Here is a 19,487-nt window from a genome sequence, read left to right on the forward strand (position 1 = left end):
GACTCCGACGTAGCTGCGGCTCCTGAGAACAAAGCGTCATGTATGTGTCTCCTCCCGTAGCTCTGTCCATCAGGGGTCCCCAGAAGTAAGCCAGCTCCCTTTGTGGTCCTGTCCACCTGCCCCGTGCATCTCACCATGTGATTTCCTCTTCGTTTAGGGCGCTGGCCGACATCTTAAGACAACAGGGACCAATCCCCATAGCACACTGTGAAAGAGAAACTATGTCGGCCATCAATACGTCTCCCAAAGAGAGCACGCCGGTCCGATCATCCTCCAAAAACCACTACACCCCCGTGCGCACCGCCAAGCAGACTCCAGGTAAGTGAGCGCTGATGGCCTTGCGTCTTTGCTGGGGGCAGAGAGGGGGTTTCTGGTAGAGGTGTTGGTGATGTTTTGCTCTGGCGGCAGGGCAGGTGGCGCTCCACGGTGCTGTGGAAGACGGGCCACGGGGATGAGCCTGGGGACCGTCTCCTGTGGAGGGCCCAACATCAGAGAGGCCGTGCCATTGAGCGTCCTGCCTAGGGGGAGAATGGACGATTCGGGACAGCCGTGATTGAGTTAGTGGCTGGCGTACTCTCTTACCCGAGAGGAGGCTTGTGGCGGGCGTGGTGGAAGTGTGGTCACGCACCAGCCCACGGGACGGGGTGGTTTAGGTCGCCGGGGACGCCAGACCCATAATGAGAAGTTGCCGCGATCCGTTCCAACCCTTGGGATTTCAGAACATGCTTCCTGAGAGTAGGGATTGTGTCTGTATTATAGGGGGACATCGTCCTGTGCTCTGTAGATACCCCGGATATATGACGAGTTGCCGTGTTCTAGTGGTCATCACGAGAGCAGGGAAGCAGGCCATATGGACGGACACACGGAGCTCAGTAAAATTCAGCGGCTTGGGCGAGATCACTAAGATGTTAGTGGTCATAACAACATCAGCGATGCAATAACAGAACTCCCGTTTATTTGGATCCTGCTCTGTGCCAAGTGATACACTGAACATTCTACGTGCATTTCCTTACTTTTTCTTTGCAGCCGTCTTCCAAGTTTTTATATTGTCTTGATATTGTAAGAGGAACAGAAAGGTTCAGCAGTTTTTCCTAAGGACGCGTGGGGAGAGAACAAGCCAGGCTCCAGACCCAGACTTAGAGGTTTCGACAGTCAGGACTAGAAAATCCCAAGATCCTAACCCAGTTGGGGACACGAATCCAACGGGTCTGAGTGGACAGTTTCCTTCCAAGTGCAGCTGGGCAAGTCATTTCCCACCAGGAGCATAACCAGACAGCCTAGTATTGACCCCTGCCCCTGGTGCAACTTTCACTTTGCTACTTGGACCTGAAAGCTTGACCTCCACCCCCTAACGCCTTTCGGAGGACAGGCTATAGGGTCTGAACTTTAACTGCAGGAAGGGTACTCGTCGCTTGCTGCCAGGAAGTACGTCCCAAATTCAGAAGTGTAGTGAATGCGCTGCCGAGGTCAGATTTCTTTTCCATTCATTCTTGAACTTCAGTTTATTAAATCAGAGACTACACACTTGCCTTTCAGGTAATCTCGGAAACCTTCTGAGGATCCGATAGAAGGGAAGGATACTCGTCTTCAAAAATATCCACCTGTGTATAAATACATGTATTCATCCATCATTTGTAATACGATTTAAGGGGATTCACAGTCCCTTCCAAAGTTAGAAGTCCCTGATTGAAAAGTAAAGACGAGAGATGGACCTTTGCAAAAAGTCTGTAATGCACTTTTAGCCTTAGTCATAGATGCTGAAGATGTAAGCAGTGGCAGGAAGCTTGGCAAGAACCACCCAGACCGGTGGTCCTCTATCAAGCTGCCCATAAGGATCACCTGGGAGCTCCTAAAAATGCTGATGCCTAGGTCCTGCACATGAACCTGAATTTTCCAGGGACATGCCTGGGCATTATTGCTTGTGAAAATCTTCCTAAGGTGACTCTAATGCTCAGACAGGGTAAAGAACCGTTGGTCCAGGTGGATTCCTCATTTTATGAGTAAAGACACTGAAAGGCTATGCCGGTGGCTCTCAAACTTGGATTCACACCAGGAGCTTTAAAAACGAGGTCTACCTGGGTCCCACCCCCTGAGAGAGAGTGTGGTTTCACGGGTGCGGGAGGTGGGTGCTGAAATCTCCCCAGCTGATTCTGTTATGGAGCAAAGTTTGGGAATCGTTGGGCGGTGGAAAAGAGCAGAAAGGTACCATTCTCACTAATCCTTATTTTTGTTGATCGCTGTTGTTTAATCCAACCTTGGTATTACAAAAACCAGGGTTGAGGAGGATAGTTTTGTTTTCCTCAAGACTCGCGGCTTGAAGTCAGGCTTCTCCGGGACCTTGTCTGCGATCTTGGCACTTCAGGTCACCCCGGTGTCCAGTGCACCCCTGGGAGTTTACCCCGATTCCGCTCTGCTCTGATTTCCTCTGTCTCGTTCGCCAGCCTGCTTGTTCCCAGACGCCGAATCCAGGCCGATTAAGCGGGCACTCCCGATTGGGTCTTAAATGCATTTCTGGGCAGGAAGATTTGTCATGTCTTCTGGTCTGGGCGCATATCCTCTTCTGATAATCCGCGAAGAAAAGCTTACAGTTCCGTGATTCACTTCTGTGCCCGTTCAGAGAAATCCCACCCTGTATTTCTCCACCGGGATCTCTTCCATCTGCCTTTCGAGACGGGCATGGTTTCCAGACAGTGCTCTCGGCAGCGGTGACAAATTTAAAAGCAGTCTCACAACCTTCAAACATCTACAGGCTCTCATGGGCTCAGTGGCTTTTCCACGTACCTGCTGATCTCCTTTGTCCCAAAATGTTGGAGTTGGGGTGGAAGTTGAAACAGAACTTTTCCCAAGTGTCCAAAGGGGAGATCAACTGTGATTTTTGTCACTGCTTGAGTCAGCAAGCCGCTCGTCACAGGGGTGCAGTGGTAGAAGTACTGGGAGGTGTCATAGTATGAGTCGTTTTGCTACTCAAAGTGGGGTCTGTGGACCGTTTGCATCAGCATTCCTGGGGGGTTCATAAGGGATGCCGTGTCTTAGGCTCCAGCTCACCTGTTGAAGGAGAACCTGGCATTATTTAGAAAAAAAAGATTTCATGTATTTATTTGAGAGAGAGAGGGAAAGGGAGAGGGACAAGGAGTCTCCTCAGTGAGCAGGGATTCCGACGCGGGACTTGATCCCAGGACCCCAAGATCGTGACCAGAGTTAAAGGCAGATGCTTCACCGACCAAGCCACCCAGACGCCCTGAGAACGTGCATTTTAGCGAAATCACTTAGCAGGGGAAGTTAGAGAAGCACTGGAAGAGCCTGGGCTTGGGAGCACATCCTCCTGCCTGTGTTCTGGCCCCAGGACCTGAGTTGTTTTATGGATATAATGAGTTAAACCAACTAGAAGACTTAAAACCGGTCCTGACCTGGAACACAACACGCCCCGTGAGCTGTAGTGGCAAATTAGTAAAACAAAAAAGAAAGAAAAGAGGAAGAAGAAGGGGGAGGTGCAGAAAAGCAAAGACATTGATGTCCTTAGACCAGGCAGGATCTGGGGGGGTGTGTCCCAGATGAAAGCCCCTGGACCCAGGCCTTCCTGTGCTTGGCCCCAGCCCACAGTGCATCTTCTGAGAATGAAAGTGGTTTGTCGGGCTTTGTTGGGCTCCATCCGGGTTTTGGGTGCCCAAAGCACATGCCTAGTTAGGTTTGGGAAATGATATAAGTCCCGCCTTAATATGATAATACGGTGAGAACGTGAGTCGCAAAAATACCATTTACTGAGCATCTACTATGCGCTGGGTCCTCTGTTAAACACTTTCTTTTTTATTTTGTTTCACTTATTTTAAATATTTCATTTTTAAGAAATCTCTACACCCAGCGTGGAGCATGGACCTAGAACGCAGAGATCAAGACTTGTGTGCTCTACCGACTGAGCCAGCCGGGTGCCCCTAAAGGTTTTGTTTTAATTCCAGGAGACACTTTATACTAGAGGGTGGACTTCTGTAATTAGGAATGGGAACTCATTAGAGTTCTAACTAATTTCTAACTCACATTAGAAAATTCCTCTTTCCTTCTGGAAGAGCCTTCTGGCTGACGCTTCCAGAAGTCCCTTCCCGAGTTTAAAGGGAGATGCATAAAGGACAGTGTGGTCCGTGCACCAGCCGTGACTGCATCCCCACGGGAGCTGGTTAGCAGGGCAGGATCTTGGGCCCTTTCCCAGAAGTACTGAGTCAGAATCGGCTCTTTAACAAGATCTTCAGATGCTGCGTAAGCGCATTCCGGTGGGAGAAGATCCCTTTCCCATGGCGAGCCTCAGCCCTGGCCGTGCAGGGGAGTCGTGTACATAGTTCCGAAACTAGTCATGCCTGACCCCTGCAAGATTCTGCATTCACCGGTTAGGAGTGGAATCTGGACCGTGGTATTCTTCAAGAGCTTCCCATGTGGTTCTCCTGTCGAACCGACTTGGAGGACCCCGGTGCACTGAGGAGGAGGGGCCAATCTGCAGGGCTGTTGGGGACACTGACCAGAAGGGACTGGAGGGTCAGGTGGAGCCAGGCATTGGGAAATGCACCCAGGTCTGGAGCTCTAGGTTCCCAGAGGCTTGTGCGTGTGGGAGGGAAGGAGGACTTGCTTGGTCTTCATGGGTAGGGAGGCATGTGGACTTAGCATCTGCCTAGCCTGACTCAGCCCTAAGAGAGCCTGGCTGGGGGTTACTGGAGGCCAGCAGGGGAAGGGGGAGTGGTACCTGTTCCTTGTGGTAGCAGGTGACATCATGTGTTGCGCTTCCAAAGTTTTGATACCCAACGTCCCTCCTTCTCAAGAGTGGCCTCAGCTGGAAGACATGAATATTAATGTCCCAGGCACACACCACTGTGAGTTGTATCAATGAGCCAATCAGTCATCCTGCCTCTTGTCAAAGCTGCGTGCTGTAACGGCAGATGAAGGGAGCCAAGGGACGGGACTGTTTAAGCTTCGCAGAGACTGGGAATGAAGCATGGTAGATGGGGGGACGCTTGGTCACACCTCCACGTGGCCGGGGCACTCGCTCCCACCGCCTTCCTGGGCTCTGGCTGGAATCCAGACCCTGTCCCTCGTCATGTCCCATCCATGCCTGCCTTGGGGTCTTTCTCTCTTTTGATTTTTGTCCATAAATTTCCCATCAGCAGATCTCGGTGCTGTGAAATCCAGGTCTCAGACGGTAGTACCTTGCCCAGCTCGTCATCTGCTCCGGCCCCCTGCCTTACTTCCTTCCAAACGCGTGTGCCGTCTAACATCGGGTACCCACCCGTTGGTTCCTTGGCTCGTTGTCTCTGCCGCTATCGGAACGTAAGTTCCACGAAGCAAGGGCTTGTTGTCTTTCTCTTCCCTGTAGCGTCTCTGGACCCGGAGTGTTGCCTGGAAGTTCACGGGTGCTCCGTGACTGTGCAGGGAGTGGATGAGTGAATGATGATCCGGTCCCTTCCTAGGATGGGCGTAGGAGCAGGTGCTGGGGACGCAGGGGCCCCTGCCGTTCTGCCCATGGTGCCAAGAAGGATTCCTTTGTAGATGTCTTAAGAGTTCAGGCAGCTCAGAGTCCCCGTTCGCGGTTGGGGCTGCAGGACATCACCTGAACTCTGAGAAACTTCTGGTCAACCCCAGCGCCTCATGGGAAGTGGGATTCTTCTTTGTCACATCCCCAGGGAGACAGGACAGTCTTGTTCTAGAGGGGCTTGAGATGATGGCCACAGATGACATTGGAGCTCTCGGGGGATGGTGAGATCGGCTGACCCACGGTGTAGGAGCTGGAGCTGGGCAGACCTGGGCAGATCTTCCCCCTGCCCACTCACAGGACCGAGGACCCCAGCTTCCACCCCCCATCTGTGACATGGGGTGACGGGCACCCTCCTCACAGCAGAGGGCCGCTGATGCGTTGAATGGAATAGTCTGTGTATTTCAAGGACACTGGCACGGCTCTGACCTTGTGGTCAGGGGCCACCTTCATTTCAATCACTGTCCTTCGTGACTGTCCTTGCTGTCACCAGCCACACCGTGTTCCTCTGCCTCTTCTTTTCCCCTCCTCCTTCTCCCCGGTCATGGCTAGGCCTCCCTCTGCCCCCACTCCTTTTCACGGTTCCCCTGATGGTATTGATCTGTCTCCCACCTCGTGAGACTTCAGCAATGACCGTGTCCCAGCAGTTCTGTTAAAACAGGCACTAACTCAGCCCACTGGGGGCCTGCCTTTTCCTTCTGAGCGCCTCCCTGGCCGTTCCCTGACACATCTAAGTGTCTTCTTGGCCGTCATTTCTTCCCAAATCTGTACCTGTGGTTCTGACAGGCTCCCAGAAGATGGGCACGGCATCTCCCTCCTGGAGACTCCCCACTCTTACCTGATGTTGGGTCACCTCCCCATTTTATAGGTGAATACCCGAGGACGGGGAGATTGGAGACCTTGTCTAAGGCCTCAGACATAGTCATGAGTAGAGAAGATTCCCGGCCAGGCAAGCTCCAGCTGTGGTGCTCTTATGCCTCTCTTCTGTTACTTTTATATTTTTCTTCTGTTTCCTTATGTTTCCCGTCACGTTTAACGTAGACAGCAGGATGCCCTTCGTCTCTGCTTCACCGGGGGGTGGGGGTGGGGGTCTGCCGTCCCACCGGACCCAAGCTTTAGGCGAGGAAGCATTTGCGTCTTGAAGCACCGAACACTGGTTTTTGTCTCATCTTGTGTTGAAAGGGGTCTGAAAAGAGGTTCACCTGTCGTGAAAAGAGAGGGTAACCAGACCAAAACACAGGGCATGGTGTGGTCTCGTCTTCCCAAATAGTTGACCTGGAGCTTATCTCATCCCCGATCTTGTGCGGGGGGGGGGTCCTGGCGGGGGTGGGGGGGAGCGTGTCCACGAACGGAGCCCTGTTGGTCCCCACAGTTGATAAGCATGAAGACGGGCGTTGAGCCATCCTCACAAGGACATCAGGGTGTGGGTATAGAGAGGGGAGCGGGAAACCCAGAATCCCACAGAGGTTGGCATGCTTGAGTGGGTTTTGCAGGATGCTGAGGAATTCCACAGGCTGGAAAGGGCGGGCAGTGAGGTGTGCAAAACAGTGCAGGCCGTCTGCCAGAATCCTCAAGGGTGGAAAAGAAAATCTGCAAGGAACGTTCTGTGAGAAGGATGCTGTCTGGAGCTTGGCCCTGTGTGGGTGTGCAAAGCTCCGTGGGTTCTTAGGGTTCTTAGGGTCAGCTTTTCGTGCTTTGCTGTTTGTTGCTTCCCTTGGGTCCAAACAGGCAGCGACACCCTGTGTTGACTTTAGCTTGTCCACCCTCCTTTCTTAGCCAAAGGCTTTCATCTGGACTCAGCACGCAGACACCCGAGCCTATAAGCTCAAGTGGCGAGGAAGAGTCACTTTGCTTACTGGGGGGGCCTGCGTCTTACCCAATCTTTTACACCGATTTTGTTGGTTCTGATATTTTCCTCTCTTGCTTTCCTCTGATGTGTAGGGGACATCGCAACCAGACCTCTGCATCATCTATCTCTGAGCCGTTCCGCATTCACATTCTTGTTTTCACGCCATTTCCCAGGACGCCGGATCCTTTTTGTAAAATTCCACCGCTGAAGTCACCTGTGCCTTCTGCCAAGGATTAAAGGCAATCGGGGTGGTGGTTAAAGGCACAGACTACGGAGCCAGACTGGGGTGAATCTAGACTGCCTCGGTTTCCCCATCGGTGAGACAGGGCTGGTAATAGCATCTCCTTCTTGGACGGCTGCGGGATTAAAGCAGTGGGAGAGTGGAGAGTGTTCAGAGCAGCATGTGATGTAGGGAAACACTGTTTGCAGTCCGCAGGGGCTCATGTGTTGGTCATTAGGCCACCTGGGACTGTTGAGTGCTTAGAATTGAAATGGAAATTGAAATACGCTTCAGAGCCTCACAAATTTCAAATTTTTTTTTTTTTTTTTTTTGCAAAGAGCATGTAGGGTATCTCCATAAATTTTTATGTTGATTGCATGTTGAAATGGCAGTGTTTTGCATCTTTTGGATTAAGTAGGCTCTATTATACAATTAATTCCACTTGTTTCTTTTCATTCATTCTTTTTTTTTTTTTTTTTTTCAATGTGACTACCAGAAAATGGAAAATCACACTGATCCAAACGTCAGCAGCATGGAGTGTCTACTTGAGTTCAAGTTCCATTCACGAAGCAAACAAACCCTTTATGAAGCTTACACTGTGTTGGTGGAGGCAGGTTGTATGTGCCGTAAATAACCTCAGGGCATGATGCTTAGACAGGTGATATGTTCGAGGAACCCTAGGGAGAGGGAATCACTCTTTTAAAAAGGATATTATTTATTTGTTTGTTTATTTAGAGAGCACACGAGTAGGGGGAAGGGCAGAGGGAGAGAGAGAGACTCCCTCCAAGATTCCCCAGTGAGTACAAAGCCCGACATGGGACTTGATTTCACAACCCTGAGATCATGACCTGAGCTGAAACCCAAGTGTCAGGTGCTCAAACAGCTGGACCACCCAGGTGACCCTGAGGGTATCACGTTTGATAGTGTGGTCCTAAGAGGTGGCATTTCAGCTAGTAGCTGACTGGTGAGCAGGAGCCAGCCATGGAGAGATATGGAGAAAGAACATCCTAGGCAGAGGGCAAAGCATGTGCAAAGGCCCTGAGGCAGAGCCTGGTGTTTTCAAGGCACAGAAATCAGACATGGGTGTCGGATGTGGCAGGGGTAGGCACAGGCCAGCTGCGCAGGGTGTTGGAGGTCATGTAAGGAATATGGATTTTGTGCAGGTGTGCTCTGATTTCTGTTTTAATATGACGAATATGATGACTCTGGTTGCCTCGTGGGGATGGGCTCTGCTGAGAAGCAGGAAAACAACAAGCATTTCTAATAGTAAGATGAGTTGCTAGAACTTTCTCTGACTTCCTCCTCCATGAGAAAAGGTATAAAGGAGCAGAGTGATACAAGATGTAATGGCCTGTGGGTTTCCAAATCAGACAAACGAGGCTCCAGATCTCACCCCAGCTTGGATGAGCCCATAGACCCTGGTCCAGAGCTCTCCAAGAGGGGTTGGCCAACTTTTTCCACAAAGGACCAGACTGTAAACGTTTCAGGCTCTGCAGCCGGCAAGTGTCTGTGGGCATCTGTTCATGTACACCAATGTGTCGTGGAAGTAGCCATAGTAATATGGAAATGAGGGGCTCGGCTGCATGCCCATAAACCAGTATTTACGGTAACAGGCAGTGGGCAGGATTTGGCCTGGGGGCTGTCGTTTGTCAAAGCTCGCTCTCAACCTTGCTCTGGAAGCCATGCCCACCTTCCATGTGGCATGTGAGCGGGGACACATCCTGCACCGGGACACTGTGGGCGAGCCGGGGGCCAGCCAGGGCCCTGAGCCCTGGAGGTGCTCTGCAGGTATCAGGCCTCCCTCCCTTTCCCGCAGCTCGGGCCAGGATGCTGATTTTACAGTCGGTGGAATGGACCCTAATGAGCGTTGATGAATTAGCCACATCATAGCAAGACCAGGGTCTTCTGCGTGCCCCAGGTTCTCGGGAGGGCAAAGGGTTTATCGATCACCTGGGTGATGATGTACTAATGTGCTTACTAAATTTACGAGTGACACATCAGTTGGAGGGATGGACAGCAAACCACCCCCACTGATGATGGCAGACTTGGGGTTCAGAATGTCTCCATGGGTGTAGACACCCCAAGGTCAGGTCGAACAAGCCCATTCTGCTGTTTGAAGTTCACCCTTCCACTTGTATCCACAGATCCTTGTTTATCTCCGGTCCTCAGACACGTGGTCCTTTTGGTCTACACCCCCACCCCACCCCGCTCCATGAGCTGTCCCTTAGGCACGTACACGTGCTCTACTCCCCACCTTGACGCATAAGGACACCCCTCCCTCCACGTGGCACCCCTCCGCCTCTTCTCTCCCTGATGGCTGAACTTTGCAAAACAGTTGTCTACACCTGCTGCCTCTACTTCTCTCCTCCCACTCCCTTCTCGGCTGGCACACTGGCTTCTGTCCCCTCTACTCCGCGGCTCTGGGGGTTCATGGCCCTCCCTCCACTGAAACCAAAGCTCTGGTCACCGGCGCCCATTCCAGGCTTCTCGTGCATGTTCCAGTCTATCTGGAATATTCTGTCTTTGCCTGCTTTCCCCAAGCCTTGCCTGCCCCCCCCCCTTACTTCCTGGGTGTCAGCTGACCTCCCACCGACACAGGGATCCGGGGTTTCCTGTCATTGCTAAGCATCAGGACTGGGCGGACTGTTGGTCCCAGCTCAGAGCCCAGCTCCGCCCCCTCCCAGCTGTAGGGCCTTGGGTGATTTACTTAACCTCTGCAGGCCTCAGTTTCCCGGTCTGTAAGCCAGGACAACGATCTTTCCCCCGCGTCTTGTAGTGAGCGTTTGATGCGTTAATGACCCCCGTGCTGTGTGGTCTTTTCTCAAGCCCATTGGGCCCTGGCACAGCTCACCCAGCAGTCCCCGGGGCCTGGCCTTGGGCACATCCCTTCGGTCCTGGTAGGGGATTACAGGTCCCACCACCGATTTTCGGGGGCGTAGTGGACACTGTTTGGGGGTCAGCGACCGGAGCAAATTGCTGGTTGCACTGGATACAGCTGTTTTTAGATGACATTGAAAGAACCTCAGATTGGGATCCAGAGACATGCCTGTGGCTCGTGTGGCGACAGCTGCGCTCCGGGGTCCTGTTGGAGACACCGGTGCCATGTGTGTTCCCAGAGAATGACACAGAGTTTTGTAAAATGCTTTCTAGACACTGACTTATGTAAATCCCATAGCATCCCGACAAAGTCATCCCGGCGATCACGGCCACCTTGTGGATGAAGTCTCAGGGCCTCTAGAGTCCTGTTCAAGTTCACACAGCCAGGAGGGGGCTGGTCTGGGCTCTGAGTGCAGGCAGTCAGACCCCGGAGCCCAGGCCCTGACGTCAGACTGGCCAGAGAGTTACGGACGAGAGACACAAACGGACAAGGGGACACAGGGGGCCCCTTGCAACTCCCCAAAACCTGTCCTGTGACCAGGGGGTGGTCAATGCCGGCTCCCCCTTTCCACCATACCCGGACTTGGGGTTTGTGGAAGATGCTAGAAGAGGCCGCTGGTTGCTCAGACTCAGGGCATCTGTTTCCATGGTGTGAGCCCCTCAGCTCCAAGACAGAGGTCACCAGGCCAGCACGGAGCCACTTATTCTCGGATACATTTGAGTAGGGCCGGGGGAGCCTCTAGGCATTTTTCCCTTGCCCAGCAACTCGTAAGGCTCTTCCTCTCTGAGAATACCCTAGGAGCAGTTGCCGGCGTATGTGGAGGGCTGACTGGGCTCAGAGCCTCCTCTCGTGGGTTGTGTCCCCTCACCCCTGCTGGGGGCCATGGGGGCAGGGTGTGGATCCGGTTCACTCTGCCCCGCCCCCCCCAGCTCAACTCAGCGGCTATAATGCTCTGCCTGCCTTTCTTTCTTTCTTTCTTTCTTTCTTTCTTTCTTTCTTTCTTTCTCTCTTTCCTTCTTTTTTCAAGATTTTATTTATTTGATAGACATGGAGAGAGAGCATGAGAGGGGAGAAGGTCAGAGGGAGAAGCAGCCTCCCCATGGAGCTGGGAGCCCGATGTGGGACTTGATCCTGGTCCTCCAGGATCACGACCTGAGCTGAAGCTCTGCCTTTCTCTTGGGATTCTGCGCCCCCCGGGGTCAGAGCTCAGGCGAGCCCAGTGACGGAATCACTGTCCCATCCGTTCTCCAAGCCACCTTTGTCCCAGAGGGGGAATTCATTCCCCCTGCAGGGTTTAATGCCATTCAGAAAGTGAGTCCCAAGCCCCTGGATTCTGATCTTAGGGGTGGAGGAAGATGGTGGGGAATGGCTCTTCCCAGCCCAGGATTGCCTTAAGAAGGGGTGTGCCCAGGAGCAGAGCCTTCCAGAAGCCAGAGGAAGGCCTGCGCTCTAGGTGCCCTGCCCAATCCGAAGGCCCCATCCTGCGTAGGAACCACAAGGGGCTTGGCCTGCTTGGCCAGAATGGACCCCCCTCCTCCCCCGCCCGCACCCTTGCTGCCAGGGAAGCAGCCAGAGTAGGGGGGCGGATGGAGCCTGCTCTCACCATATGGCTGGGGGGCGAAGGGAGAGTCACTGAGCTGGTCTGCTAATTACCTACTGCACCCAGGAAGCAGAAGGATTTAGAATGTGTGCTGCCTGTTACCAAAACGAGGTGCAGGGGAGAGGGAGGGAGAGCCAAGGCGCTGCGGACAGGGCGAGAATTCACAATTACCTCGGTGAGTTGGCAAAACGGAGGGACCAGCAGAGCACGCACGGTTCAGCGAGGACAAGAACCAGAGGGCGCTGGACAGGGGAGGTGAACGGCCGCAGGCCCGAGGGGAGGATGGCCGCACGTCCTTGGGCCTCAAGTTGGGAAAGATGAGGGCTCCCAGGGTGAGGGGAGCCCAGGCTCCACGGCAGTGGGTGGTAGGGGTCTTCTTCCATCAGGGGCTCCATGACTGTCACCTACTGAGTACAGGATAGCGGCAGACCGAAGACGGAGGAGGGGACTGCGAGCCGCCTGCCTCTAGCTGTTAGACACCCACTATGCATCGAGCACTCCATTAGGTCCCATGAAAACCAGATGAGGAATAAGACCGAGTCCTCTGGGACTTAAAGCGAGGAGCGTAAAGATGGGACTGTACAGTAGAAAGATGGTCCCCTATACAGGTGCCCCATGTGGCCTACAACCCACATGCTCAGAGGGTTCAGAGAGATGATGCTTTGGTCAGGGAGAGTGTCACCTAGGGCCTTGAGAGGTGGGTGGATTAATGGGCGCGGAGGGAGGAGGGGGAGTTTTGGCCAGTCACCTCCGGCCAGAGTCTACCGGGCAGGGATGCTGAAGGGACCAGGGGTTTGCAAAGGCGAGCAGCGACCCGTTCCTTTGCAAAGGTTCATCGCGGCTTTTCTGGAAACAGAGAGTCATGACGAAAGAGCTGGGGAAAAGGCCAGAAGGAACTGGAACTCTGTGTCCTGTTGGAGAAGGCCGCTCTGAGCCGGGGACGTTACTTTTTCCTTCTTGAAACATACAGGCTGTGTCACCGAGGGGCAGGAGCTATGTGGGTGGGAGTGGGGTGCTTAATGTGGAGGTGCCATATGGCCTCTCCATTTGTTGGGCTAAGGATGGGGGATGCGGTCGGGGCGAGGCTGGACCCTGCAAGGGGGCTTAGAGAGGAGGCTTTGAGCGACTGTAAGCTGACAGGCACCCAGAGGAGGAGGTGTGAGGACCCCAGGCCATGAGCAGCACCTTGAGAAAAAGGGGACGGGGAGGTCAGAGTGGGACTCAGGCGACTCCGATCCCTTTGTTCACGTAAAAATGATCTGGATCCTTTACTGGGGACCAGGCCCCGAGGCTATGCGAGTGAACCAAAGAAAGCACTTAGTCTTAGGGTCCTTGTGTTGGCTTATAGGAGGCAGGAACTAAACCCAGAATCATACAGTGTAAAAGCGGGTCATGATAAGTGCTTCAAAGGGAAATAGAGCAGGGAAGTAGGAAATGGTGGGAGGTAAGTAGGAAAAAGCCAGATTTGAAGAAGGGCCCTAAGTGGTCACTTTACCGAAGCAGACACCCGGATGGCTGAGAGAATGAGCCACATGTGACTGTGTGCAGAGGGGAGATTGTGCCGGGGGGCCTGGGGAACGAGGAGAGCAGAGTGGCTGGTGTGGAGAGAGCCAGGGTAGAGACACGGTAGTGGGTGAAGTCAAAGAGGTGGGGCCTTGTGGGCCACGGTGGGGTCTTGGGTTTCATTCTGGATGTGATGGGAACCATTGTGGGGGGTGCAAGAGAGGAGTGTTAAGATCTGCCTGTGTCTGACATAATCGCTCTGGCCACTGTGTTGAGAGCAGACTCTGGAAAGGCCGACATGGAGGAAAGGAGATGTAGGAGGAGGTGGAAGCTACCACACCATCCCAGGGAGGAGACAGAGGCTTCGACTAAGGTGGTGGTGATGGAGGATGTGAGAAAGATTCACCCTCAGTGTTTCTTTATTCTTAACTTCTTGTTTTGAAGAGTTTTAAACCATGGAAACTTTTGAAATGATTAAATGACACAGTGAGTACCTGTATGTCCTTCATCAGTAATTAACATTTGCTTCCCCTCTCTTTCTCTTCTCCTCCTCTTCTTCCTTTTATCACTATCACCAGCATCACTATCATCATCATCACTGTCACCAATCTCATTACCATCACCATCATCTTCATCACCACCATTATCATCACTACCATCATTATCATCACCACCATCACCACCAGCACTATCATCATCATCATCACCATCATCATCACCATCATCATCATCATCACTACCTGTCATCACCAACATCATCGTCATCATCACCATCATCACCATCATCATCATCACCATCATCGTCACTACCATCACCACCATCACCACCATCACCATCCCCATCATCACCACTATCACTATCCACATTATCATTACTTTTGCTATCATTGTCATCATCACCATCATTACTGTTACCACCACCATCATCGTCATCACCATCACCATCACCATTATTATTACTGTTGCTGTCATCATCATCATCACCATCACCATCACCATGACCATCAGCAGCATCACTCTCATCATCACCAGAAGTGAACCATGTGAGAGTGAGCTGCAAGAATCGTGACACTGTGATTCTTCACTCCGAACTATTCCATCATGTATCTTCTAAATTCAAGAATGTTTTCTTACATAACCATGAAACAATCATGTGATGTCGGGAATTCGTCTTTGTTACAATACGGATACCTAGTAGAGAGTGCAGGATTTACCTGAAGTAGAAATGACAGCATTTGCTGTTGGATTATATGGTGGGCATAAAGGGAAGGTAGCAGCCAGTGATGACTTCAAGATTTTGGACAGAGAAGATGGTTACTGATGATGGCCAGGCCAGTGGAAAGACCTGGAATGAATTGCTGAGAGCTCTTACTCAAGAGATGACTAGGATGAGTATGAGTGTTGGCAGATGAGTTGAGCTGGGCCGTCCAGTTCTCCCATGGACATTGCCATGACACTTCTAAGGGAACTCGAAGAATCTGGGCTCTCTCCTCCTCTTCCACTGTCTCCCTATCTTTCTCTCTTTCTCTCTCTGTCTCCATCTCCATCCCTCTCTCTCCCTCTCTTTCACACACACACACACACACACACACACTCTCTCTCTCTCTCTCTCTCTCTCTACATGTACATATACCTACATGTACAGACTTCTTTCTCACAGTGATTTGGACCTGAATTTGGCCATAGTTCTATCTCACCATAACTAAGAAGAACCAGTAATGACCCGTTAGACTATAAGTGTCTTAAGAACAGGGACATGTCTGCTTTACTTACTGTATTCGTAGTGTGCATCTTTTGACACTTAGTAGGTATTCAAAAACTATTTCTTGAATAAATGAATGACAGAGTGAAGGTTTTTATTTAACATGAGACAGGGTGCAGTGATCATGAATATATGTGCTTACAAGTGGTGGAATACCTAAAATAACAGTTGTTGACACAAAAGAGAAGTCTCTCTCTCTCTTTCCCCATGAAAGAATTCAGTCCAGGGATGGTATGGCACTACAGTGTAAGGGAACTCCTTTTATCTATTTGCTTTGGTTTCTAAACATGTGTCTTCCGTGTCATGGCCCAAGGTAGCTGCCCAAGCACGTGCCATTGTATTTGCATTCCAGGAGGAAGAAAGGACCAAGATCGTACTGCATTTCTTTAAGGACACTTGCTTGAAGTTGCCATACCACTCCTGCTTTCATCACATTAGTCAAGGTAGTGACCATGTGACCAGTTAAGATACGGGAGTTGTTTTACTCGTGAAAAATGCTCATGGGGGACATTTAGTGTCATAGTGTGGCCTGGCAGGGCACTGGGGCTGTGTGGCACTTCCTACTATGAACCATCAGTATGGAAAGCCAGCAGGTCTGGTGAATCACTGTGCTCACCATCTGTACTTCCTGCTGTAAGGACAGTTAGTTATGTCCTTAAGGGGACTGTGCCCAGAAGTGTCAGACCCCTGGGACAGCTCTGAAGGAGTCTCAGAGACAGAGACCACAGAACACTACCCCCTTGGCGAAGCCAGCGCATTTGGGAAGCCTCTGGAGAGGTTGATGTGATCCCAACTCTGTCCCCAGCTGTGAGGTCCCTGGAGTCCGAGGCTGTGTCCTTTTCCTCTTTGGGTCCTCGTGCTGCCACCGCTGGGAGCTCGGGGCCTCCCTGTGCCCTTGCCCCAGCCCATCCCTGCTAAACGAAGAGAAGGCCATGGACTGAGATTAGTCAGGACTTTCACGAGATGCAGCAAGGCCAGTTCTTCTGAAATAGAACGTTTGCGGAGGCTTTGCCAGAACTATCTAGAAAGTCTGTCAATGTGGACCTTGCCTGAGCCCAGCCACCCACCCCTGCTGAGAGGCAGGAACAGTCCCTTCTGGATGAAGACCCTCGGGTGGGTGGGGGAGACAACCAGCAGCTGTGGAAGCCCACACCTGCCCCTCCCTGCTCCTTGATTCTGATCGGTATTCAAGCTTTATACTTCCCTTTGTGTGTGTTTAGCTTGGGGATTTATCACTGCGGCTTAGATCTGTGACTGAATAGATAAGCCTGCACTTTAATAAATGTGGCCTTTCTTTCCCCCCCACAAGAATGAGATGAAAGGAAATGGGGCCTCAGAGGAGGCTGGCCAGGGCAGGCAGGTGGGGCTGGGGCACCAAGAAGACAGGGCCAAACAAAAGGCTTTGGGACGGGAACGCTGGAGTGCAGTTTGGGGTCCTTTGAGAGGGAGGCGGTCGGCATTGGTGCTCCAGAGGGACAGCCCTGTGCTTCCCATGGAAAGGAGCTAAAGTGCTGACGTTTTAGGCTTGCTGTTCAATCCTCCCTCCGGTGAGCAGTTTGGGTCCCCGACTCAACTTCTCCTCCTGGAGCAGGTGGAAAGACCCTTCCCGCAGTCCTTTGGAAGTGACGTGGCGTGAGCTCAGAGGCTGGGGGGACTCTACGAGGCCCGAGTTCCTTCTCCACGGCAACCAGAGAAGCCCTGTCTTGGTGGGAAGAGTGGCGGAGCAGAGATGTTGCTTCTCCTGTCTGGACCTCTGTTTGCTCTTTCCTCCCTGAGAATACTGATACCTACTGGTACAGTCCTTGTGGGGATAAGAGAAAAGAAGTATAAAGGGGCTGGCAGAGTTCCTGCACATGGCTGATAAGTAAAAAACGATGACATCGGTACTGTCAGCGTGGAGTTTGGATCACTGTTGTGTAATAAACAGACTTTTCCCTCCATGTCTTTAGAACGAGAAGCTCTGCCGTTTCCTTTGGTCTGTGTGAGCCCACTTTCTTCTATGGACCAGACCACACGATGAGCCTTACTGTCCCCTGCAGATGACAGGTGTGAATCGCAGAAAGGCTGGCTGACTTGCTCAAGGTCACACTCATGTGACCTTGTGTGTGGCGGTGCCAGGAGTGGTAACACGAGTTTGTGAAGACACAGGCTCCCTTAGCCCTCCTGGTCGAGCAGTGTTTGCAGTCTCCTTACGACTTTTCATTCACAGCCGTAATGTCACAGAGACTGAGAACAGAGAGAGAGAGAGAGAGAGAAGACCAGGGCAATGACCTGCATTTTCAGTTTTCATGAGCAAGCTCACATTTTCAGGGCCGCTCTGGGCAGACACCTGGGTTCTTAGATTTTCCTATAGGAAAAGCTCCCGGTGACTTTCAGAGCCATCAAGGTTTAGCTGAGGTTGACCAGCAACCTCCAGCCAGTGGGCCCATATGAATCAGAAGGACCAAGTGGGTGTTCTGAGCCTCGTTGTTCTCTGAGAAGGAGTGAGATGTTTTCCTGTATAAACCATCTTCAGTAGGAGCCACCCAAGAAACAAGCCTTGAGAGCATTTCTGTTTATGTTCTTGCCACATGAAGGTTCACTTAATAAGCGCCTTGCAGGTCTTTTCTGGAAATTTCTGCTGGGATGTGTGATTGCTGTGATTGGAATTTACTGTAAGTAGATTGAGATCCGTGAATCTGCTTATTCATTCATTACTGATTGAGTACTGAGCCTGCTCTGGGGCGGGATATGGTGCCCATGGAGGGCTTACAGTCTGAGTAAAGAAGATGTGTGCCCCAGAAGACTTACGTATCAGCACAGGAGTTACAAATCTGCACAGAATTATGATTTGAGAAATGTTCACGGGAATAAGGTTCATGCAGAGAGAGGTTGAAGTACAACTTCTCAACCAGCATGAATTGAGAGGTGAGTTGTGTAGGGACATTCCTGTAAGTAGGAGCATGCTTGCAAGTTTATTGGTTCTCTAAGGGTTTGCTGAGTGCCTGCTGCATACCAGGCACTGAGCCAAAGACTAAAATGATCTAAGGAGGCAACATGGCAGGTGGTAGATACAAAATGTGACACAGAATGCTAGATAAGACTTGGATGGTCAGGAAGCTGCAGAGGGACTGGCTAAGGTAGGAATGGGGTGTATTGAAGAACACCATCAGGTTGAAAAGAGTGCTTTTCATAGGACAGAGAATAGACCTTTTTTGAAGTAGTATGCTAATGGTGGGATGGGGGCAAACAGTAGGAGAACAGTTTAGGGGAGGGGATTGGAATGTGACTGTCTTGAATGCTAGGATTTGTTCAAGGGGAATGCCTGAAGGGAACTCTGTAAAGATAGTGATGTTTCCATTCACAGTTATAATCCTATGCTAAAAAAAAAAAAAAAAAAAGCTGACTGTTGACATTTTTGAGTGCTTGTGGCTAGAATATAAAACTATGATTAATTTTGCATAATGACCTTGTATCCTGCAAACTTGCAAATTCCCCTTTTAGTTTTGGAAGCTTTTTCATAGACTCTTCATGATTTTCTACATAAACATTAATGCCAGTTATAACATAATTTTACTTCTTTTCTCATTGTCTGCATTTCATTTCTTTTTCTTACCTTATTGCACTGGCTAGGATCTCCCGTATAATACTGAGTGAAAGTGGGGAAATATTGTTCCTGATCTTAAGGAGAAAGCATTCAGTCTTTTACATTGTAACCATGCTATATTTTTTGGAGATGCCCTTTATCAAGTTGACAAAGTTTCCATTTGTTACTAATTCATGGAGAGTTTTGTTGTTATGGTTGTTAAGATTTAATTTATTTATTTGACAGAGAGAGAGTAGGAGCAAGCACAAGCAGGGGGAGTAGTAGGCAGAAAGAGGGAATGGGAGAAGCAGACTCCCTGCTGAACAGGGAGCCTTTTGCGGGGCTTGATCCCAGGGTCCTGGGATCATGAACCTGAGCCAAAGGCATATGCTTAACTGATTGAGCCACCCAGGCATCCCATTGTGGAGAGTTTGTATTGGGGATGGGTCTTGGATCTTGTCTATTTTTCTGTATCTATTGAGATAATCATATGGCTTTCCTTTTTAGTCTGTTAATATGGTAAATTACATTGATTGGTTTTCAAACATTACATTAACCTTCTGTTTCTCGAATAAACCTTTCTTGGTCATGCTTTCTTAAT

The 19,487-nt window shown here is 51.0% G+C and overlaps 1 protein-coding gene across 2 annotated transcripts in view; it reads left to right on the forward strand.

The window, feature by feature from the left end:
* Positions 1–19,487, forward strand: part of SHISA6 (shisa family member 6) — a 276,947-nt gene that overhangs the window by 22,105 nt on the left and 235,355 nt on the right. For both annotated transcript variants that reach the window (XM_032322978.1, XM_032322979.1), the window contains exon 2: positions 158–318. In XM_032322978.1, coding sequence (XP_032178869.1) covers positions 158–318 — 161 coding nt within the window. The remainder of the gene's footprint in view (positions 1–157; positions 319–19,487) is intronic.

Source organism: Mustela erminea, chromosome 18, assembly GCF_009829155.1.
Source record: "Mustela erminea isolate mMusErm1 chromosome 18, mMusErm1.Pri, whole genome shotgun sequence".
Lineage (NCBI taxonomy): Eukaryota > Metazoa > Chordata > Mammalia > Carnivora > Mustelidae > Mustela > Mustela erminea.